General features: G+C 37.7%; 1 protein-coding gene across 3 annotated transcripts; it reads right to left on the bottom strand.

Moving 5' to 3' along the window:
- Positions 1-887: 887 nt before the first annotated feature.
- Positions 888-15572, bottom strand: LOC112574142. Of its 3 annotated transcripts, XM_025255012.1 has the most exons (17): positions 15243-15572; positions 13714-13952; positions 12875-13022; positions 12270-12584; positions 10133-11699; positions 9133-9431; positions 8406-8553; positions 7882-7970; positions 7415-7667; positions 6813-6973; positions 6412-6565; positions 5520-5696; positions 5110-5253; positions 4240-4303; positions 3529-3613; positions 3145-3328; positions 888-2313 (listed from the first exon to the last, which is right to left on the bottom strand). In XM_025255012.1, the coding sequence occupies exons 5-17, from the start codon at positions 10272-10274 to the stop codon at positions 1940-1942; spliced, it is 2274 nt and encodes a 757-aa protein (XP_025110797.1). In that variant the 5' UTR covers positions 10275-11699; positions 12270-12584; positions 12875-13022; positions 13714-13952; positions 15243-15572; the 3' UTR covers positions 888-1939. The 3 variants fall into 3 exon arrangements, with proteins under 3 accessions (XP_025110797.1, XP_025110796.1, XP_025110798.1); XM_025255011.1 differs by lacking the exon at positions 15243-15572 and having other exon boundaries at positions 13714-14120; XM_025255013.1 differs by lacking the exon at positions 15243-15572 and having other exon boundaries at positions 3145-3325; positions 13714-14120.
- Positions 15573-18823: the final 3251 nt, after the last annotated feature.

Below are 18823 nucleotides of genomic sequence, written 5' to 3'. Positions count from 1 at the left end.
TGGTTTGCACACAAGTGTATGTTGTCTATGGTCACAGTTTCAACCCACATTTAATGGAAACCTTTAGCTAATTCTTTATTTAATATCATCTTTGCTTCAGGAATGACAGGACACCAGCAGCTTATGTCAGTAAAATGAATGCAGTTTGTAGTAATGCTTTCTCAGATCTTTTATAGAACAGGAATTGTGATTTAATAGTCATGTTGAGATAATTTCAAGCTCCCTAGCTGGTTCAAGTGAATGATTATCATTATTTCAGGTGCAGAATTTGTGTTCAGACTAGCCCCCATCTGAACTAAATATAGGTAAAACTTCCAAGGTGCTTTCTGTTGGGAGCTGCTATCTGTATAGTAAACACTTTCAATCTAGTCAATTCAATGTACCAGTAGAAGGAAAAAAGATAGTGTACAATGCTTTTCCTACCCTCTTTGATGTTCCTAATCCACCACCTCTACTGATGAACCAGGACTTAGCAGCCTTTGCCCAAGAAAAAAAAAAGATTTTATCAGAAACGTTTAGGAGCGAGATCAGAAAACATATTGTTTCACTCTTTTTTACACAGTTAATTATCTCACCAAGTATGTGATTGGGCGACTATTTCAATCAAGTTTTTTACCCACTGAATTAGAGGTCTGAAATTTTCACCAGCTACTTATTACCGCTGACAATGTAATATTTAATCATTTCCAGCAGTCCACAAGTAGCAAAATAATTTTAAAACATTTCTGAATTCTGTAAAATTTGAACTAGAAAACTATAGCTAGGTTATCTCCCCTAATTCGACCTCAGCTGATCCTCTGTCGCACTGGATAATGCCTGACTTAGAATTCAATGCATCCTTACAACACTCACACATGCACATCCACAAAATCAAATAGATGTTTGTATGCAAAGAAAACAAAATATAATTAAAAAAGAAAAGCAATGTGCAAAATAGAATCAGATATACATACAAAAATTATCTACACTATATTCATATGCTTGTTGTTGGCAATAGTCTTTCACTCTTGACGACTCTAAATTTTCTACAGGAACTGAACAATGTTCCACAGTTTGCATCCTCCTCCACAGTGTGCGGGTATAATTTACAGTTCACATGTATCATGCACAGTCAATATATATACACACACACACGAACTGGAATATAATCCACCGTCAGTTAGAAAGCTATGCTCCCACAAATTAACTGTATGTCCACAAGTATGCTTTCACAACTTACTCCTCGAGATGAACCCTCGTTCGCCAGTCCGCAGAGTCGGAAAAAGATGAGTTTCTCGTAGTCCGAGGCTGAGTTGCCTCTTCATGCAGGTGTGGTGTCTCTGGTCACACTTTGGTCTCGGACCTAATCAGGGAAGTTCGCAGGGTACTCAAAATCTTCCACCCCAGCGTGTCCCGTGTCACTGGGCACATTGATGGCCCTGCCTTCACCATCCTGTCAGGAGCGGTGGTAACTTGACCAGTGAACCATTAGGGTAGAAAATATGTAACTATGGAGACAAGTCATTGTATGCAAAATTACAACTGTCTTAATATTAACAGCTTCAGTCACTCCAGGAAATGCATTTTTAATACAAGAAGTTCGGGTGGTTCCTCATATATTCTTCTTCAGTTTATTCTCAGGAAACATTTGTATCTGTCCGTTACTCTCGAGAATGATAACAAGATAATGATGAAACCCCCGACTCTGAGATTTCTCGGCATTCTTATGCAGCTCCCTTGAGGATCGAGGAAACCCAACAAGTCCTGTCATGTCCGTGGGTTCACTACACACTATATATCTTATAGTTCATATGTTGTTTTCCTGTCCTCGTATGCTAACCATGTTTCTTTCTTGTTCTGAAGCACTCCGAGCATACTCCTTATAGGAGTGTGAGTATTCGCTTTGTAAATGTTGCATTTATTATTAATATATCTGATCTGCAGACACCAGTGTTTAATCTCATCTATCATTATCATCATCGCTTTCATCAGGACATGACACCCCTAGTGTACAGCTAGTGTCCGAGTTTCGTTCATGCAACCCTTGTCCTGAAGGTTGAAACAAAGCTTTGGGGAGTCTTGACAGAATATTCTCTGAATAAGACAAGGAGTAGACAGAGCCATGGTTAGAGCTGTGATGTGAGGAGTTGCTACACTCTGACGACAAATCGCTGTCACTCAGCTCCTCTTTTTCCTCGCTGTCCTCTGTCTCATCATTGTCATCACACACAGTAGAGCTGGCGGGTGGTTCGAACCTGATCAGTTGGTACCGCTGAATCGACTGGGACTGGCTATCCTCCTGTTCGATGTGCAGGTGATAGCCATATAAGGACCCTGAACACCAAGAAAATTCCTTATTATAAAGATGGCCATGACTGTTGTCTGAAATACAGGAACCCAGTGTTAAGAAGTTATGCAAAGACATTATCTATATAATGCAAATGACGAAGATGATAATAGTTCATTTTCAAAGATGATATGTCATTTCTGACAGAACTGCTTCCATTATTGTTTTGATAATTTGGATTTGTGAAATTAGAGTTTATCCTTATTTCCTGCACTAAACAATCTTACGCGTGTCTTACTTGTACAGTGTATTGCCAGTTCTTGCATGCATATGTTTTGCAATTATATTTTCACGAAATATTTTAAAATCCTGATCTACCAGCAGTTTTTTGCTGCATTGCAATTCATCTCTTCTGGTAATTGCTATATAGAACACATAACTGTGACGAGTAAAGAGGCCGGAATCATGTTGTATTGATTGCAAGAGTTAAAGCTCATGCTTGAAAATTCCTGTAGAACATAAACTCTGTAAACTTTTAAGATATTCTTGTCGAAAAAATAGGAGATGAACAGATGCAAAAGGCGAAACAGGAAAACACCGCAATGATCAATAGCCCCATATAAAGACTGCTTAATTCTTCAAACAACTTGGCAGCCTCACAGCCTCCGTCACGCATCGCCAGATGACAATTTTAATTTTGACATTACACCTACACCTAGCAATTAATGCTGGAATTTACTACAATCACAGGCAGACCCCTTTTATCACCGTCAACCAACTTTGTCATCTCCATTCAAATTCAATCCTACTAGCATGATAGCATGTACCTGTTGGCTACATTGTGTTGTTTTTGTATCATAATTTTTGCTATAACTTACCAATTGTTGCTTGTGTACAGCATGGTCTGTTGTCACCACTTTCTGTCAACATTGACCTCGTATATATACCATCAACACCTCCATCTTCAATTCCAGAATCTCCAGATAAAACATGCTTGGGTGTAGCAGGAATTTTGGTGAAAAATGGAAAAGCACTTCCTGGCTTTTTATACAGGAGAGACTGCTGCCAGACATAAGAGAGGTGTCTGATGATTGTTCCCCTTTCACTATACAGTTACAAACTACAAACATTTAAAAAAAATAATAACATTGGAATATTTTGTTTCTTTTTTTAGTCTATTAATGACTTTTTATGTTCAATACTAAAAGAATTTCATTGATCATCAATACATGTCACTGAAAGAATGAATGTATTGTACAAACCTTAGTGTTTGGCTTTGGCCAGGGCACATGCATAGCTTCTATTTTAGCCTTTGACCTCCTCCAGTAGCAACAAGTGAGGACACATCTACAAGCATTCAAAAGGAATTCAAAGAGTAAATGAATGTACTTTATTACTCATGCCCTTCTGGTACCAAAATACTGCCATACTCACTCAATCTTTCCTCTCTCTTACTCTCAGGGTATATAAAATTGACAAGAAAGCAGGCTAGAATTCACAAATGTGATGAGGACGCCGGCTTGTTAATAACTATTTTTTGTCACTAGTCAAGAATATCAAAAAACAAATGTTTTCATGTTCACAACTTCACTTATCTGCAATAAGGTAGTATATTTAGCAGTACCCCTGACTAGTGTAGGAGGGATGACGTCTGATAGTTTTGTGTGTGTGTGTGGAAAAAAACAACTTATTCTGTGCATAGGTGTATATGGATAAGTGAAAGTCATGGCATGACAGTATGATCGCTGACTGTCACAAAGGTTGTGCCCCTGATCAATGCCTGTCCCTCATGCAACATCACGTCTTAATGAAATAAATTCTTATAAATCAATTTTCATAACAGCGCATCTAAATGTTACCTACTCCCTTAATTATGAAGCTGACTTAAACTTATGGACAAAAATATCTATTCATGGGATTCAAAGAGATGTCCATTTATATGTATATATAAATTGCACAAAACAAGCACTCACCCTAGAGAGAAAACTGTAAGACCAACAAGAATAAAAGCCACAATGATAACTCTAGTGTTGCTTTCTGCAAAGAAAAGATTAAAAATGTTTTTTTAAAAAAAATTGATGTAGACCATAGTCAGATATACTTCAATCTAAAAAACTACATGAAATGACTGATATTTTCAAAGATAATTCTGCAAATAATGTCTGTATCAGCCTTTTAAACTGGAAACACCAGTGATGGGACATAATCCCAGATGTTTTGTAACACATGTTCAGAACTTCTGTGTAGCTTTCTTTTCTTCAAGGTTTCTTTAATCTCTATTGAAGAAAGTTTTCATCAATCGCCTTTGTTTACTTTGCCATGCATGAGATCAGTCAGGGCTTCTGCTTACGCAAAAAATTGTGTACAGTATGCATTAAAAGTTCGGAGGACCCCTTCAATTTTCGTCAATGGGGTCCCATTCAAATTTGGGCGAAGAACAGGGACTCCTTAAAAATCTGAAGAAGGGGTCCCTGGGACCCCAAAGAATTTAGCCTTAGCAGAAGCCCTGTGATCAGTCTTCCTACATGCTCTAGAACAGGTCAACACCTGGCCTTTAGACTTGGAAAAAAACTAGCTTGTCATTCAGTCATTCAGAAAATTCAGTCACACAATATGATCCTGAATGTCCACCGAACAAATTGTAATGTGAGATACTCGCAGACCTGTAATAATTCTGCAAAAATTTTCTACACCATAAGGCTGAATCCCTAAGAAGAATCTACAAAATTTAAGATTTGAAACCTATATGGCCAGAATACACATTACTGCAATAAGTTAGTTTTGAAATACCACTCAAAACATTCACTCTCTACATGCTCCTGAAGTTATTTCAGTAAACTCACTTCCTGTCATTGCTGCTCGGCAAGTCCAAGAAGAACTTATGTTGTTGCTGCCTACAGCCTTGACCCATACACAGTAATCTGTGGAGTCTGTAAGGCCATTCAGTGTGACGGGTCCTTTGTGGTAGGCATCTACTTTCAAATAATCTTAAACAAAACAACCTAAATATGTGAGTGTGTGTATCAAATGTATTTTCATATAAAAGTATTTTGAGACGTTTATCAAGTTATCCACACACACACATATATTAATTGATTAACATTTTATGCATCTCTCTCATTACCTCCATCTCTCTTTCACACATGCATATGCATGCATGCACACATGGAATGATGCAAGAATATATGCATGTATATGCATGCACACACATACATGTGCTCACATAGTCATAAAATTAAATGTAGTGTCATACTATTTGAGTCCTGGAATGGTTTGCATCCATTTGAACATTCTTTCCAGCTGATTTCAAAGTAAACTGGCCGACCTGTACAGTCATCGGCGTCAGTATCTGCCCGTTCAAATACCACCTCCAGCTGCGTTGAATCTACTGGCATGCTTCTCACAGCCAGTGATTTTACTTTCACAGGGTCTGTAGAAAAAAGATGTATTAATCCAACAGTTTGACCTGTATTAACCCTAACCCAATATTAACTACTCAATGCTTTAGACAGAAAGAGCAACAACCTTTACTGGTGATACTAAGATATAAAGAGGGACAAAAATATTTATTATTTATGATAAAAGAGGAAATAATTTGAAATCAATAACTTATTATATTATTATTACTGTGTTTTAGTATGATCATTTCATTGTAAGAATAATTTATCTTATTTTTCAGCCCCAACGTAATTATGTTCTGAAATAGGATGTTTCAACATCAATAAAGTGTATTAAAACATTAAAAAAGAAAAGAAATTACTATTAAGATTAAGACACAGTTGAACCAGCTAGGTCTCTAATGGATGTTTATTAAAATCTACGGTCATGTTTGACCCCTGGACGGAAGGTTCCTGATTTGAGGCCCTCTCACATCAGAGAATAGAAAGCAGCCTCTACCCAACTAGCAGCAAAGATAACTGTTTGACCAGGAAAAATAAAATGCAGTGGAAGAGGGCTCTGTCTGCAGGCTCCACATCCTACATGGTTCAGCACAGCAGACCATTTAAGTTTGCTGCCCTGTCTCCATTTTTAAATGCTTGCTTATACAACTGACCCTTTAGTTTTGGTCTATGCCTCTCAACTTTTGGTACTGTGCACCAGAACAAATGGAAGAAAAGTAAAAAAAAAAAATATTTATATTATACCTTTATGCATGCAATATCTCCACTTTTCTTTGACCATTCCACTGGTTTTCCCATTCTGTACAGCGGATATGAAAAATGTTGGTTTAATGTAACTTTCGACTAACATCTTGGAAGACCTCCATGTACTGTTCTCTTGTTGCGTCACCAGATTATTCTAGAAAACACACACAACAATGCAAATGGCATTACCTGTTAACATGGTCAGAGCTGAATAGAGTTCTAGATATTAAACTTTGTACCAGCTGATAAACTGCCACATCAAACAATGACTACACCATTACAATCACCATCTTGCCTCCTTCCTTCAAAAATGTCACATCCTTAATAGTTTTTACAAAAACAGTTGCCAGGCCCCCATGTCAGTATGCTCTAAGAAATAGGTTATGATAACTATGACTCACCATGCAGATATAACTCTGGGCACTTTTGGTTCCTGTGTAACAGTAATGAATGTAGTATTTCACATCCTCTGTCTGTTCCCAGGCTGCATTATTCCAGAACATCGTGTAACTGTCATGACTCTTGTTTAATTTGTCAACGACCACTTCCACCTCTACCTCTTCTGCAACAAATTATTACATGCAGTTTCAAAATAACTCTGGTTAACGATATTCTACACAAGAAGAATCATCACATGGGATTGCTTAAGAAATGACAGACGGCTAATGTACAATGTAAGATAACCGAGGTTTTCCGTTGTTTCCTGACGAAAAAGACCTAGAGCATTGGTACACCGTAATATTAGTTATAGCTTGTTTGCAGTTAAAAGACTGCATAAACAGTGTCTTTGACAGTTATTAAGTTACAGTTTATAGGAAGATCAAAAAGAACAAAATAAATAATTTCTAGTCTATTGTAAATATTTCTCATATTGAAAATAGGAGTGTGTTTCTTTCCCAATCATTGCTTACTGTATGTATGCAGGGTTTGCTTGACACTAGTGTACTAATGTGACCAACCTAAGACGACAAACATATATGATGCTATTCTTTTTTCTACTTACTTCCTATATCTCTTGCATTTAAAATATAGGTAGCAGATAGAGAATTTTGTTTCATGCTTGTTTCTGCTGTCAAACTGATGTTGTAGACACAGCCCTGGATGAGATTTTCCACCAAAATTGAATTATTTTGACCATCTGCTTTCACTGTAAAATTCCTACATTCTGGCCTGATTCTCTGGTGCCCATCAGTCAGACCAAATCCCTCCAAAATATAATTTGTAACACTGGCATGTCTTAAAATCCTTGGAATTTCCTGAAATACACATATCATAGTGATGGTTATGTGTTGTCATATGTTATATGTGCATATGGAGGCATTTATGAATATATATTTATGTATATATACAAATATATTTATAGTTTAAGTAAGTCTGCATGTGTTTTCATTTATTTCAAAAATATGTATAAAAGTGATAGTCAACAAACTCATGATGAATGGAACAGAAAAACGAAAATAGCAAACTTACTTCAAAATAAATGACGCACGAGATTCTGTCGTTTTCACCAGAGAAGCATGAGTACGGGCTGATACCAAATAATGGGGACCGCAATGGCTCTACAAACAAAAATTGAGAACACAGGAACATTTAGAATTATTCCTTCTCTCTTTTACTCTCACTTTTGTTCTTTCTCTTTCTCTCTCTCTCACACACACACAGAGGCAAAATGGTATATATACTAATTCCCAGATACAATCTCTTTTTCGTAATACATTTTTTCAGAATCCATTTATTTTTAAACTCTTTGCATTGTTACATTTAAAAAATGTTCATAAACCTTTCCCTTTTCAGCAGGCTGCATTTGATTCAACATTTTTATTTTATCAACAATGATTTCTATAACATTTTAGGTTCTCTAACAAGGGACCGAATCCTGTGTTGTCTCTTACATGGTATAAAATTCAAAGTAACTAAATTGTAACCAACAGGATTTAAAAGAAACTGTAGATGAAACAATAGACTAAATAGACGTATTCCAGAAACACACTCACCACTTTCCTTTGTCATAACATTGTTGAGACTGCTTCCAAGACCTCTGTATTTTCCCAGCAGGTTAAAGGTAATGTTATAATGTGAATAGGGGGCTAAACCAGTTATGTTGACATTCAGTGTTTGATTTCTGCAGATCCATTTCTGCACCTGATTAAATATATGCACAATATAAATGTACAGTGGTCAAATTACAGTCTGTCTAATGAAGAAGACAACAACTAATTTATATAGTTATTCCTATTTAATATGATATACAGCATGTATAGGTATGATATATCTGTGTGTCAACCAGGATAACTGGCATCACTCAGGGAGATGAAAGCTTAAATTATTTGTTCCATGATTACTTTCTACCATAAACTCTTTCACCTTCGATTTATTGTCAACTTACACATACACAGTCTATTTAGATATAGTTTAACTTATCCAAAAATCTATATAGTTTGAGAAATGTTATGTTAATGAAAGCTGGTGACAATTCTAACTCTGTGTCTATTGTTCACCTTTTTGTGTTAAGATTCCACACAGCTAAAGCCAATGTGGAACATGACTTTCAAAGGGTGTTACTGAATCAGTTGTGCACATTCTTTTAACTGCTTGTATTGATTAGTAGAGGGCGCTGTAACTTCATCAAGAGTTACACAGACAGAATGAAGAAAGAAAAGAGGGTGAGAAAGGACAAAGACCATCAAGTAGATGACATTACATCCCCATAGCATTTAATACCTTAGTTTGTGGGAAATCGGAAGTGCCATTCAAAGTAACCAGGGCCCTCTCATCATCTGGTAAGTTGCGATAGAAGCCGAATTCCTCCCTGAAGCGATTTCTTTCTGGTCTAAGCCTGTGTTCTTCTTCCTCACTGGCCTTGTGCACAGTGTATTCCAGTCTCAAGCGAGAATCTTGCGGACCATTCTTCATTAATTTACAGTGGTCAAAGCCATGCATAACTTTACTAAGGCTGACATTGATGCTAAGCCAACTGTCTCCTGCTTTCACTAGCTCTGGTTTCACTGCGTCTGGCCTAACTGAAAATAACAGCCCCATTGTGCTTAAACATTAGTGGCAGATCATTCAGTTTACAAAGTCTCTCAGTCAAATTTCCATGCACTCCACACATCCATCTACCATTTCTTTACTAGTCTACTCTCAAATTGTTTTTTGTCAAATTGATTTATGACATCTCCATGAGCTTGTTACTAATAAACATTTTTTAATTTAATTAAGTTTATCATATCCCCATTTATGCACACTTCAATTACATCTCTTTCTCAGGTGCTCAGGTGGAAATACACTGTTTTGTGAGCTGATTTATTTTAAATGTCTAGATGTGTAGATAAATTTTGATACTTTACTCTGCTAAACACTTAATTTGAATATCTTCCTTTTGGATATATCTCGTACCACTTGTCCATATGTAGCCTACTAAATTTCTCAGTAGCATTACATTTAATTAAAACAACCAGATGAGGAACTAGATTTCCATTCACTTCCAAACTTTCTGCCATGCTTTTTAACATGACACTGACTATAATTTAAATAAGAATTGTTTGAGGTCTTGTCACCACCCACCACCTCCTTAAACACTGTTCTTCAGAAGGAAATGTCTAAATGCTAGATATGTTCTTCAGTTCATAAATGTAACTCAAAAACATGTACATGTATCTTTATTCACACAGACAAACACCTACTACCACACACACATGCACAAAGAGAGAAAATCACTCACCAAAACGTGGTAGGTAAAAGGACCTGTTCATAGAAGAATTTACAGTCTTATTTACAAACTTGTTGGAAACATTGACCATAAAAGTGATGTTGTTGCTAACATTTCCCCCAGATTCTTTTGAATAAAATCCTTTTCCGATCATGCTTTTGAGATTAACTTCACATGCCAGATGCCTTGTCCTATTGGCTGCTGCTGGAATTTTTACAGGATATATGCTTTCCTTAAAAACAAATACAAATGTGTGTTACATTTTGCACAATCATGCTGAAATAATACAATTATATAAATGTGACTTTATCCATCAATAAAGAAGTAACTCTGTGACCCACAGAGTAGTTGCTGTGTATCCTCATAGTTTGACCTGTGGTATCTATAGTCAGCTTTCTGTGCCTGTGTAATTACCTTGTTACTCTATTCACTAAGTGAAAACTGGCTTCAAATATTATTTGGATCAGCAAAATAACACATTTTTTTTTTCCTTTTCAATAATTTTTAAGAGACATAAAAAATACAAAGAATTAAAAAAAAATCCACATACACACCACTCTCTCTCTCTCTCTCACACATATATATATTCTTGTCCAGTTGCTATTTTACTTTCCTTAATTTTTTTTTTATAATCTACTTTTTAAAAAGTCTTTAGATAGAGACATAAAAAGTGCATGAGCATGCATGGAGGGTTATCCACAGCATTAAAATTGTGTAAATCACTTAAATCATGATGCTTTCAAGTCTGGCCTTAAGAACCATTATTTCTGGAAATACTTTAAGCAGCTGGTGGTTTTCTTTTCTTTTTTTTTATACCTTCTACTCCTGCATGCATATGTGTCTGTGTTGTTTGTGTGTGCTGTGTATGTGTGATAGAGATATTGTTAAGCTGATTGTTTCTGTCAAAGTGTATTGGGCTTGATGCTGGCAGGAAAATGTGCCATAGAAATGCTTAATTATTATTAAATAAAATTTGCCATGGGGAATGGGGTCTGAAAATGAAGTGGTTTCATGGGTCTGAAAAAAAAAAGGTTTTAAAAAAATAAGGTTTTCAGTCTCATCACATAAAAAAGAAACTTTGTCAAGCAAAGCAGAGACAGAGATGGAGTGAGAACTAGGGAGCAAGTGAGTGACAGTAGGTTGACAGCTGGCACCACCACACTTTTTGTCTCCCCTTTCACTCAAAACATCTCCCTTGCTGAACATCAGCTGTCAACTTGTCAAGTCAGGATAAAGACTTCTAGAGTGTTTCATTATTTCATTATACTGACGACATGCATAAATAAGCTTGATTCAAGCGAAGCAGTAAATCAAAAGTTGACAATAAAGTCACAGCTAGTACATAAATCCATGAAAAGTATATCATATAATGTGAGTGTGCATGTACATGAATGCATGAGTGTGTGAAAGATAGAGTAAGAGAAAGTTTTATAAGCTGTACCTGCCCAATTATAGTCCACAAACCATACTGTATCCTTATCATTTAAATCTTCTCCAATCTTTACAGGATCTAACCACAAATAAATATAGCTGCCAGGGAGATACTCAACAACCAGATTTTCTGGTTGCACAGGTGGGTCTGGAAAAAAAAAAGAAAGAATAATTCAAAATTCTGGACAGTGTCCCAGTTAGCACAAAGTTCTCTTTCATCCACATACTTGCTAGCACTAATGTTTTGCACAACAAAATGGTATTCCCAACCATTGTCTGTCACACCTGAGTTTCCACTTTAAACTTTTCTACACATTCACAAACCTTTCTACCTACTAACAAACCTTTCATTGATTCACAGTGATATGTTCATACTAAGCCAGCATCTGACAGTGAATTTCCATGGATTGCTCTATGGCACTTTGTTCTTCAGTATTGCAATCTTGCAATAAAGGGTCCACTTCTCTGCCCTCAACTGAAGGCCAAGCGCTATACTTTGTGTAATCAAACTATCCAACAGGCAGTGCATGTATGTTCCATTTCACTAGCTTCTCCGGTTATCATGGAATTTAAACATTGCCTTAACTTTTTAACTCTTCCTTGTATTAAGACATCTACATGTCATCCTAAAACATCTGCCACATTACCAGAATGAAACCCATTGACAAGCTCTCTATCTGCATAGTAAAGCAATAGTAAAAGCAGCAAACACACTCACACCCAACTTCAAGTGTCCGTGATCTTTTAGAGACATTGTCTATTTTACAAGTGATTGTCTTCTGATGGAAGTCCATTGCAGTTAAATTGGTTATGTTAACCTCAATAGTACAGTTGGATGAGTTTGTCACTAAGATGGCCTTGTCGAGCTGTTCATTATTCAAGGTGATACTCAGATTCCCAGTACATGAAGCAAAACGATACCGGCACTGGACTGCAATTGTACAGCCATGAGGGAAGATGCCATTAACTCTGCTTGAGTATGTGATGTTCTTCGATTCCATTATGCACTGTGTAGTGCTGAAGTCTAAATCAACTGTGAACGAACGAAAAAACTATGAGTGTTCCTTGATTAATGGATGTAGTCCTTATCAAACTATTTTTCTCTGACCTTGAACTAAAGTCACCATGCAATCTATAATCATTGCACACTAATGCAATAGCAGTCACAATTATGCAGTAAATCAAGCGTCCATGTAAGTTACTGGTCTAGCTGTAGGTATTCTCACACAAACACACATGCTCATTTTGAACATTTACACAAATTATTCTTCTTATCAGTGGTATGTTGGAGGATAACAGTGTTAAAGTATAACAATGCCTGACCTTTCTGAGCCAGAATACTGTTGTAGATGATGGCTTGTTCCAAAAGCAGCAGATATATTTGCTTGAGATACTTCATCCTCGCGACCTCGCAACATTTGTCGGTCTAGTCACCATCAGTCTGCAGTGATTCTTGCTTTATAAACATTGCCTGGTGGAAGGTAACAAAAAGAACTAGTAGACTTTTAGGGGGACTGCCTGGTGGGAGGTAACGAGAAAGAACTAATTGACTTTTAGGGGTTTCAGTTTCAATTTCATATCAGACAATGTAATCAGCTTCATGTAAGCTGGTGTGAATTAGCTCACAAATGAGTTTCAGGTGTGCTTTTTGACTGTCAGCCAAAAGACTATATGGTAAGTGGACAAGGGGAGTCACAATTAATGCAGTCACATGATTTTGAAAGCAGACATAAAAAATTATCATCTGCAAATTTTCTGCAGTTCTTAATAGAAAAGTCTCTTATGATAAGTCTCTTATGCTCTTTCTCCTGCATCAATCCATTATCTGTCCTTTAATTCTTCTTATTTGTATGTGAACTGAAAACATCTGGTGTGACTATCACATCTCAGGCTAATCTTGACAAGATCTGTTATATGCATAACTGGGTGTTTCTACAGATTGTTGCCCCTAAGGATTAATAAAATTATAAAATACTGAATGGTGTGTGTGTGTTGTAGTAGTTTCACCACTGGCAGGTGACCAGCAAGCGGTCGCTACAGTAAAGCTTGAAAACTTTACGACTAAGCTTGGGTCTTGTCTCTACAAAGTGTGTGTCGTGAGATATACAACTCTGCTTGCACAGAAGTCGCTGTTTGTGTACCTGTGTTGCTACAATTCCTACCTGAGTGACTTCAGAGCCAGTCGAGCAGCATTATCTCCCCTGGCGACGAGCGTGGCTTCCTCAGCGACGTTGGCACAAAATGAATTAAAATGTTTGGAGTATCGGTGGTCCACCATCAACTAATGCTGTCTTCCATGTGGATATACCATCAGTCCATTCTTGTCATCAAAGGAATCGGATTTGTCATCAATGTCCGTTCCCACGAAATGTCTTCTTGGATTTCCAGTCAAAAAGCCTTTCTGGGAAAGCAGGTGCAAAATATTTAGGAATACACAGAAAAACCCGCAACTAGGAACACCTCAGTGCGATCAGTACAAAAACAAAATAGTGTGTGAGCTTGTTAGTGTGTGTGTGTGTATACACGCTTGCACTTCAGTAAATCTGTGTTTGATTGCCTGTAATGATGAGGTTAGTGGTTCAACCCAGATAATACCAAAGGGTCGCGGGGGGAACGGGGATGGGGAATAGATGCTGCGAGATGTGGGTCAAGATCAGTTAAGGAAGTGCCTACGGGGAAACATTGAGTGAAGTGAAACTAAAAGTCTTTATGACACAAAGGTGCGCACGACTCCTGAGCAGTTCTCTTCCTGGCTTTTTTTAACTCTTGAAAAAAAGAAAAGGTTTCTAGAAAAGACTTTAATTGTACTCAAGTGCAATTGTTGTCAGAAGGTCGTTAAAACCCCATGCATTTTATGTCACTCCAGAAACCACCTCTACGTTTCTCGTGAATGTTATCGAGTTACCGCTGAATTCCACCCTTCCCTGATGTTTTCATTTCCTCGTTTCTCATACCCTCACACACACATGTACACACATATTTTCGCGTGACCTGCTAAGTATGATAATCCACCTCGTAATCGTCCTCTTCAAATATCATAACATTCTCATCAACAGCTGAAGGCAATGTAGTCGAAAAATATTGTGTTTCTTGTTAATTAATCTCCTGTGTTTACTAATGTTGTTAGAGTCGGAGCAGTGACCGACCTATATAATGTATCGTATTATATATTCTGCCATAATGAGAATAGCATGGGCCGTCACGTTACGTAATTGGTTTTATTGACATAGGTGGGCGAAGAGGCTACTGGTTGTTTCTCTGTCCACAAGCCTATAGAGCAGACCTGGGCAAAGGCCGGCCCGCCCGCTGGCCCGCCCGCCAGTATATATACTATATATACAATATTGGGTAAAACTGAGTTAACTATATTAGTCCGGCCCTCTAAAACCATCCCAATTCTCATGCGGCCCCTTGGGAAAATTAATTGCCCACCCCTGCTATAGAGCCACCCCTGATACTATATAGCCAGGTCATCATCATCAACAACAACAACAACAGCAACAACAAATTAAGTCCATACTGCAACATCTCATGTATATATACCTCCATAAAGCTTATGGAGAGATCTGCACAAGTCGTGTTACATTCATCACATGAGCTAAGTTCTTCCATTGTGTGCCATAGTCACGGTTTTGTATTGTTTTATAGTCCACACGAAAGTGTATAAATAAATAAACAAAAGGAAAAAAACCGTAGGATTGCTGTTGAGATGTCTTAAAATTGACTTTCTTGAGAGAATCGACGACTTCCCTGAAACGGCGGATGACTTGCTGAAGTGGTTGCGAGGACAAATACCACTATACTTGCAGTTTAGCAGAAATACCTTAGCCACACGAAACAGCAGCTTCTCTTTCCTGTGCTGTGTCTTATAATATCTCTGGCCCCACCTACCATCCACCTCACTTTATATTTACACATCACCTCGCTCTCTCCCTTCAGGATTTGCAGGACTTCTTACATTTGTTTCGCGTTCCTTGTCTCTGTAAGAAACTGTTGGCACCTTTAGAAATTGTTCTATGAATTACTTCCCTGCAGCTCAACTCGTCAACCACTCAGGTATAACCAGGCAGGTATTTTGTTTTATTTGAAAATAGGCAGTGAGTCAGTTGATCAAAAGTCAGGTTTCAGACGGTTGCCGGTTTCTCATTTTTACAGGAATTTGTACTCCAAAAAATTACAATAGTAAGTTGTATTTATATTGTAATAAAATTTCCTTGTTTGTCACTTTCTCTCATATCTAGTCCATACATGGAACAGATTTTTGTTGTTGTTTTACTAGAGAAGCAGTGCTTTTAATAACAGCTCAATTATGTGAAAATGTGTGTGTACTTAGACTACATTAACATCCTTTCAGTCATGCTATGATTTTGAATGTTTTTATCATTCATGTAGCAAACTTTGATGTGAACATTCTACAAAAGTTTTCTGCACCATCTTGTAATCATTTAACAATATCAACTTATTGCTATATCTTAGTGTGGTTATTTTATTTGTAATTATAAATGATTTATGTAGCTCTCCAGCTCTAGCTATTTCTGAAAATGATGTTCCAGTATTGATAAAGTTTTGCTAGGACATTAAAAAAGAAGATCCCAGCCAGATTAAGATACAATCCTGTCTGGTTTGGTTCAGTTTGTGCTCTAATATCTGCACAGCGTACATAAAAAAACCTTGATATTTGTAATGTGAGACTGGGATCTTGGAATAACTCCATATACTGTTGTCACCAGATTATTCTAGTACAAAACACACACACACAAATAGCAACGATGCAAATACAAGCTGTGAGTGTTGTCTTGGTTTGCTTTCTGATAATGAAGCATAATCTCTCTCTCTCTCACACACACACACACTTTTGGATAGTCACATACGTCAGTTATTCTTTGCATAGGTGTCATGATGAACAGCAGCATAAGATGATAACAATGCCTGACTTGTATGAACTAGAATGCAGTTGCAGATGATGGCTTGTTCCAAGAGAAACAGATGCACTTGCTTGAGATATTTCATCTTCACTTGATCTGGCAACATTTGTCAGTCTAGTCACCATCTGATTAACGCCAGTTTTATAGACACTTTCTGGTGGGTGGTAACAAGAAAGGTGTTGAATTTCTACTTTCAGCTTCATTTGTAGATGTAACCCCATGAGATCTGAAGTGGTGTTGTCTATATCATCTGTTTCAGGTGTGGTAAGGAATACATCATATATTTATTAACTGAAGGAGAATATGGATGCTAAGTTTTCTTTGAGGTCCCATGAAATAAGCTGAGACATTGCAAGCATTCAGTAGATCAACAATAAGGTTTGAAATGACCATCTGTCATGATCATCAGGGTCACATCCAGTCTTCCACATGCTCTGTCTATTGTCTGCTTCCAGCCATTATTTTGTTGGTTTTGTCATTCTGATTTTCAGTGAAAGTTCTTTTTTGAAGGTTAACTAAAAAACATATCTCTTTAGTCGCTATGATACACTCCCATGATTCAATAGCACCATTTTCAAACAATTCTTTAAAGATCTGTAGCTTGTGGTCCTGCAGTTAATTGTTTGCGACAGGCAAGCCTTACGTTTAGTTGTTTCTCACTCTGCAGAGACTATAATTATAATTACCTGGTGGTTAAAAAAATAAAATAACCGTGACAGTTGTATCCCGTTGATTTGATCCGCAATGTATACTATAAATATCACACGGACACATATATATCTCATACGTTCTTGATATGTCATAAAAACTACTGGATTGCGAGTGATGTGTGGCAGTACACCTGTCAAATGGTCATTAATTGACATGTGGCTGTACCGTCGGTAAATCTTCTGTGACCTTATGGTGTCTGTAGCAATGACAGTATATCTATCTCTATACCTTTCTCAAGTGGTGTCTGTAGCAATGACAGTATATCTATCTTTTTCTCTCAATACCTTTCTCAAGAGTCGAATGCACCGCAAGTTTTCTGAGGAAGTGCAGACGCGCTAAATCAGTCTATGAAGCCCGAGAATATCACTGTTAGAATACCAATGGAATTAAATATCTTTTTAAAAACTTTAATCGGTGGACAATATTCTGCAATGCTTGGAGTGCCGCAGGACAAAGTCAGCTGACCGTGCATGATTGAGTATATTGATGAAAGCGTGCGTGCTTTTGCGTGCTCCTGTGTGTGGGTGTGTGTGTATGACAGACAGGGAAACAGTATTAAGACTGCTGGGTGCACACCCTTAGATTGCAGGAAAAACTTGAGGGAAAAAACTTATTCTTGATATTGTAAACCAAAGGATTTAAATAAAGGAAGCGTTAAGGGGAAACACAGCGTCAAGTGAAACTAAGATCTTTGCTACTGAAAGGCCCCTAGTTAGTCTCGCCCTCTCAATTGTCTGTATGATCACAAAGAACAGATGTTTCCAGAAAAGAGCTTAACTATACTAATCATACTTCCCGCCGCCTTTGATGTCTGCAGGCACGTGCGTGCACTTCACAAACACTTCGCCGCTTCTACAAGGAAACTTAGTTCACTCTCTTCCGGCCTTCAGATTGCTGGTGAAGTCCCGTGTCATTGCTCATTATTGCGCCACCCGACCCGCACCCTCACCCAAGTCACCACCCCACGTCTCGACTTAGCTTCCTTATTTCTCGACTTTCCCCACCTTGCAGTTTCTCAATATCCGGCGTGTATTATTATAATATTATGGATGGATTTCTTGAAAAATATGACACTGATCATCGTCTTCGTCGTCAGTAGCTAGAGCGTGACTTTCCCCACACAGTATCGCTGTCCCTATCATCGCCGTCATTATCATCAGCACCCGGTACTGTATGTCACCTGTGAGTTCAGTTCTATCGGGTTTCCTTCTCACCAATGCTTTCAAAGGCTTCACTAGCCACAATGTACGCGAGAAAAGCCTCTTAAAATTTATAAAAACAAGCATCAACACCTTTACAATTATTCGAGGATACTGAAAACAAGATCAACGACTTCCCAGAAACGGCGGGATTTTGACCTTTGAACTGATCGCGGATACTTTGCCTCGTATTTGAGCAGAAACGTGTTGGCGAGAGTAAACAACTCATGGTCGTGCACAGGGAATATATAATGGAAAGGGCGGTGAACTATTGTCGTCGACCTGCAGCGGCGGAGGAAGATGCTCGGGTATGTTGGGGGTGGGTAGTGGGTCAAACTTCATACAGTGAACGACATTCACATTCTAGTCCCCTCAGTATTTTTTTTAATTTTTTTTTTGAGGGGGAGGCTGTCCCCCTCCTCCATCGGTCTCTAGCA

This window comes from Pomacea canaliculata, linkage group LG10 (genome assembly GCF_003073045.1).
Source record: "Pomacea canaliculata isolate SZHN2017 linkage group LG10, ASM307304v1, whole genome shotgun sequence".
Taxonomy (NCBI): Eukaryota; Metazoa; Mollusca; class Gastropoda; order Architaenioglossa; family Ampullariidae; genus Pomacea; species Pomacea canaliculata.
This window is presented reverse-complemented; position numbering and strand designations above follow the sequence as displayed.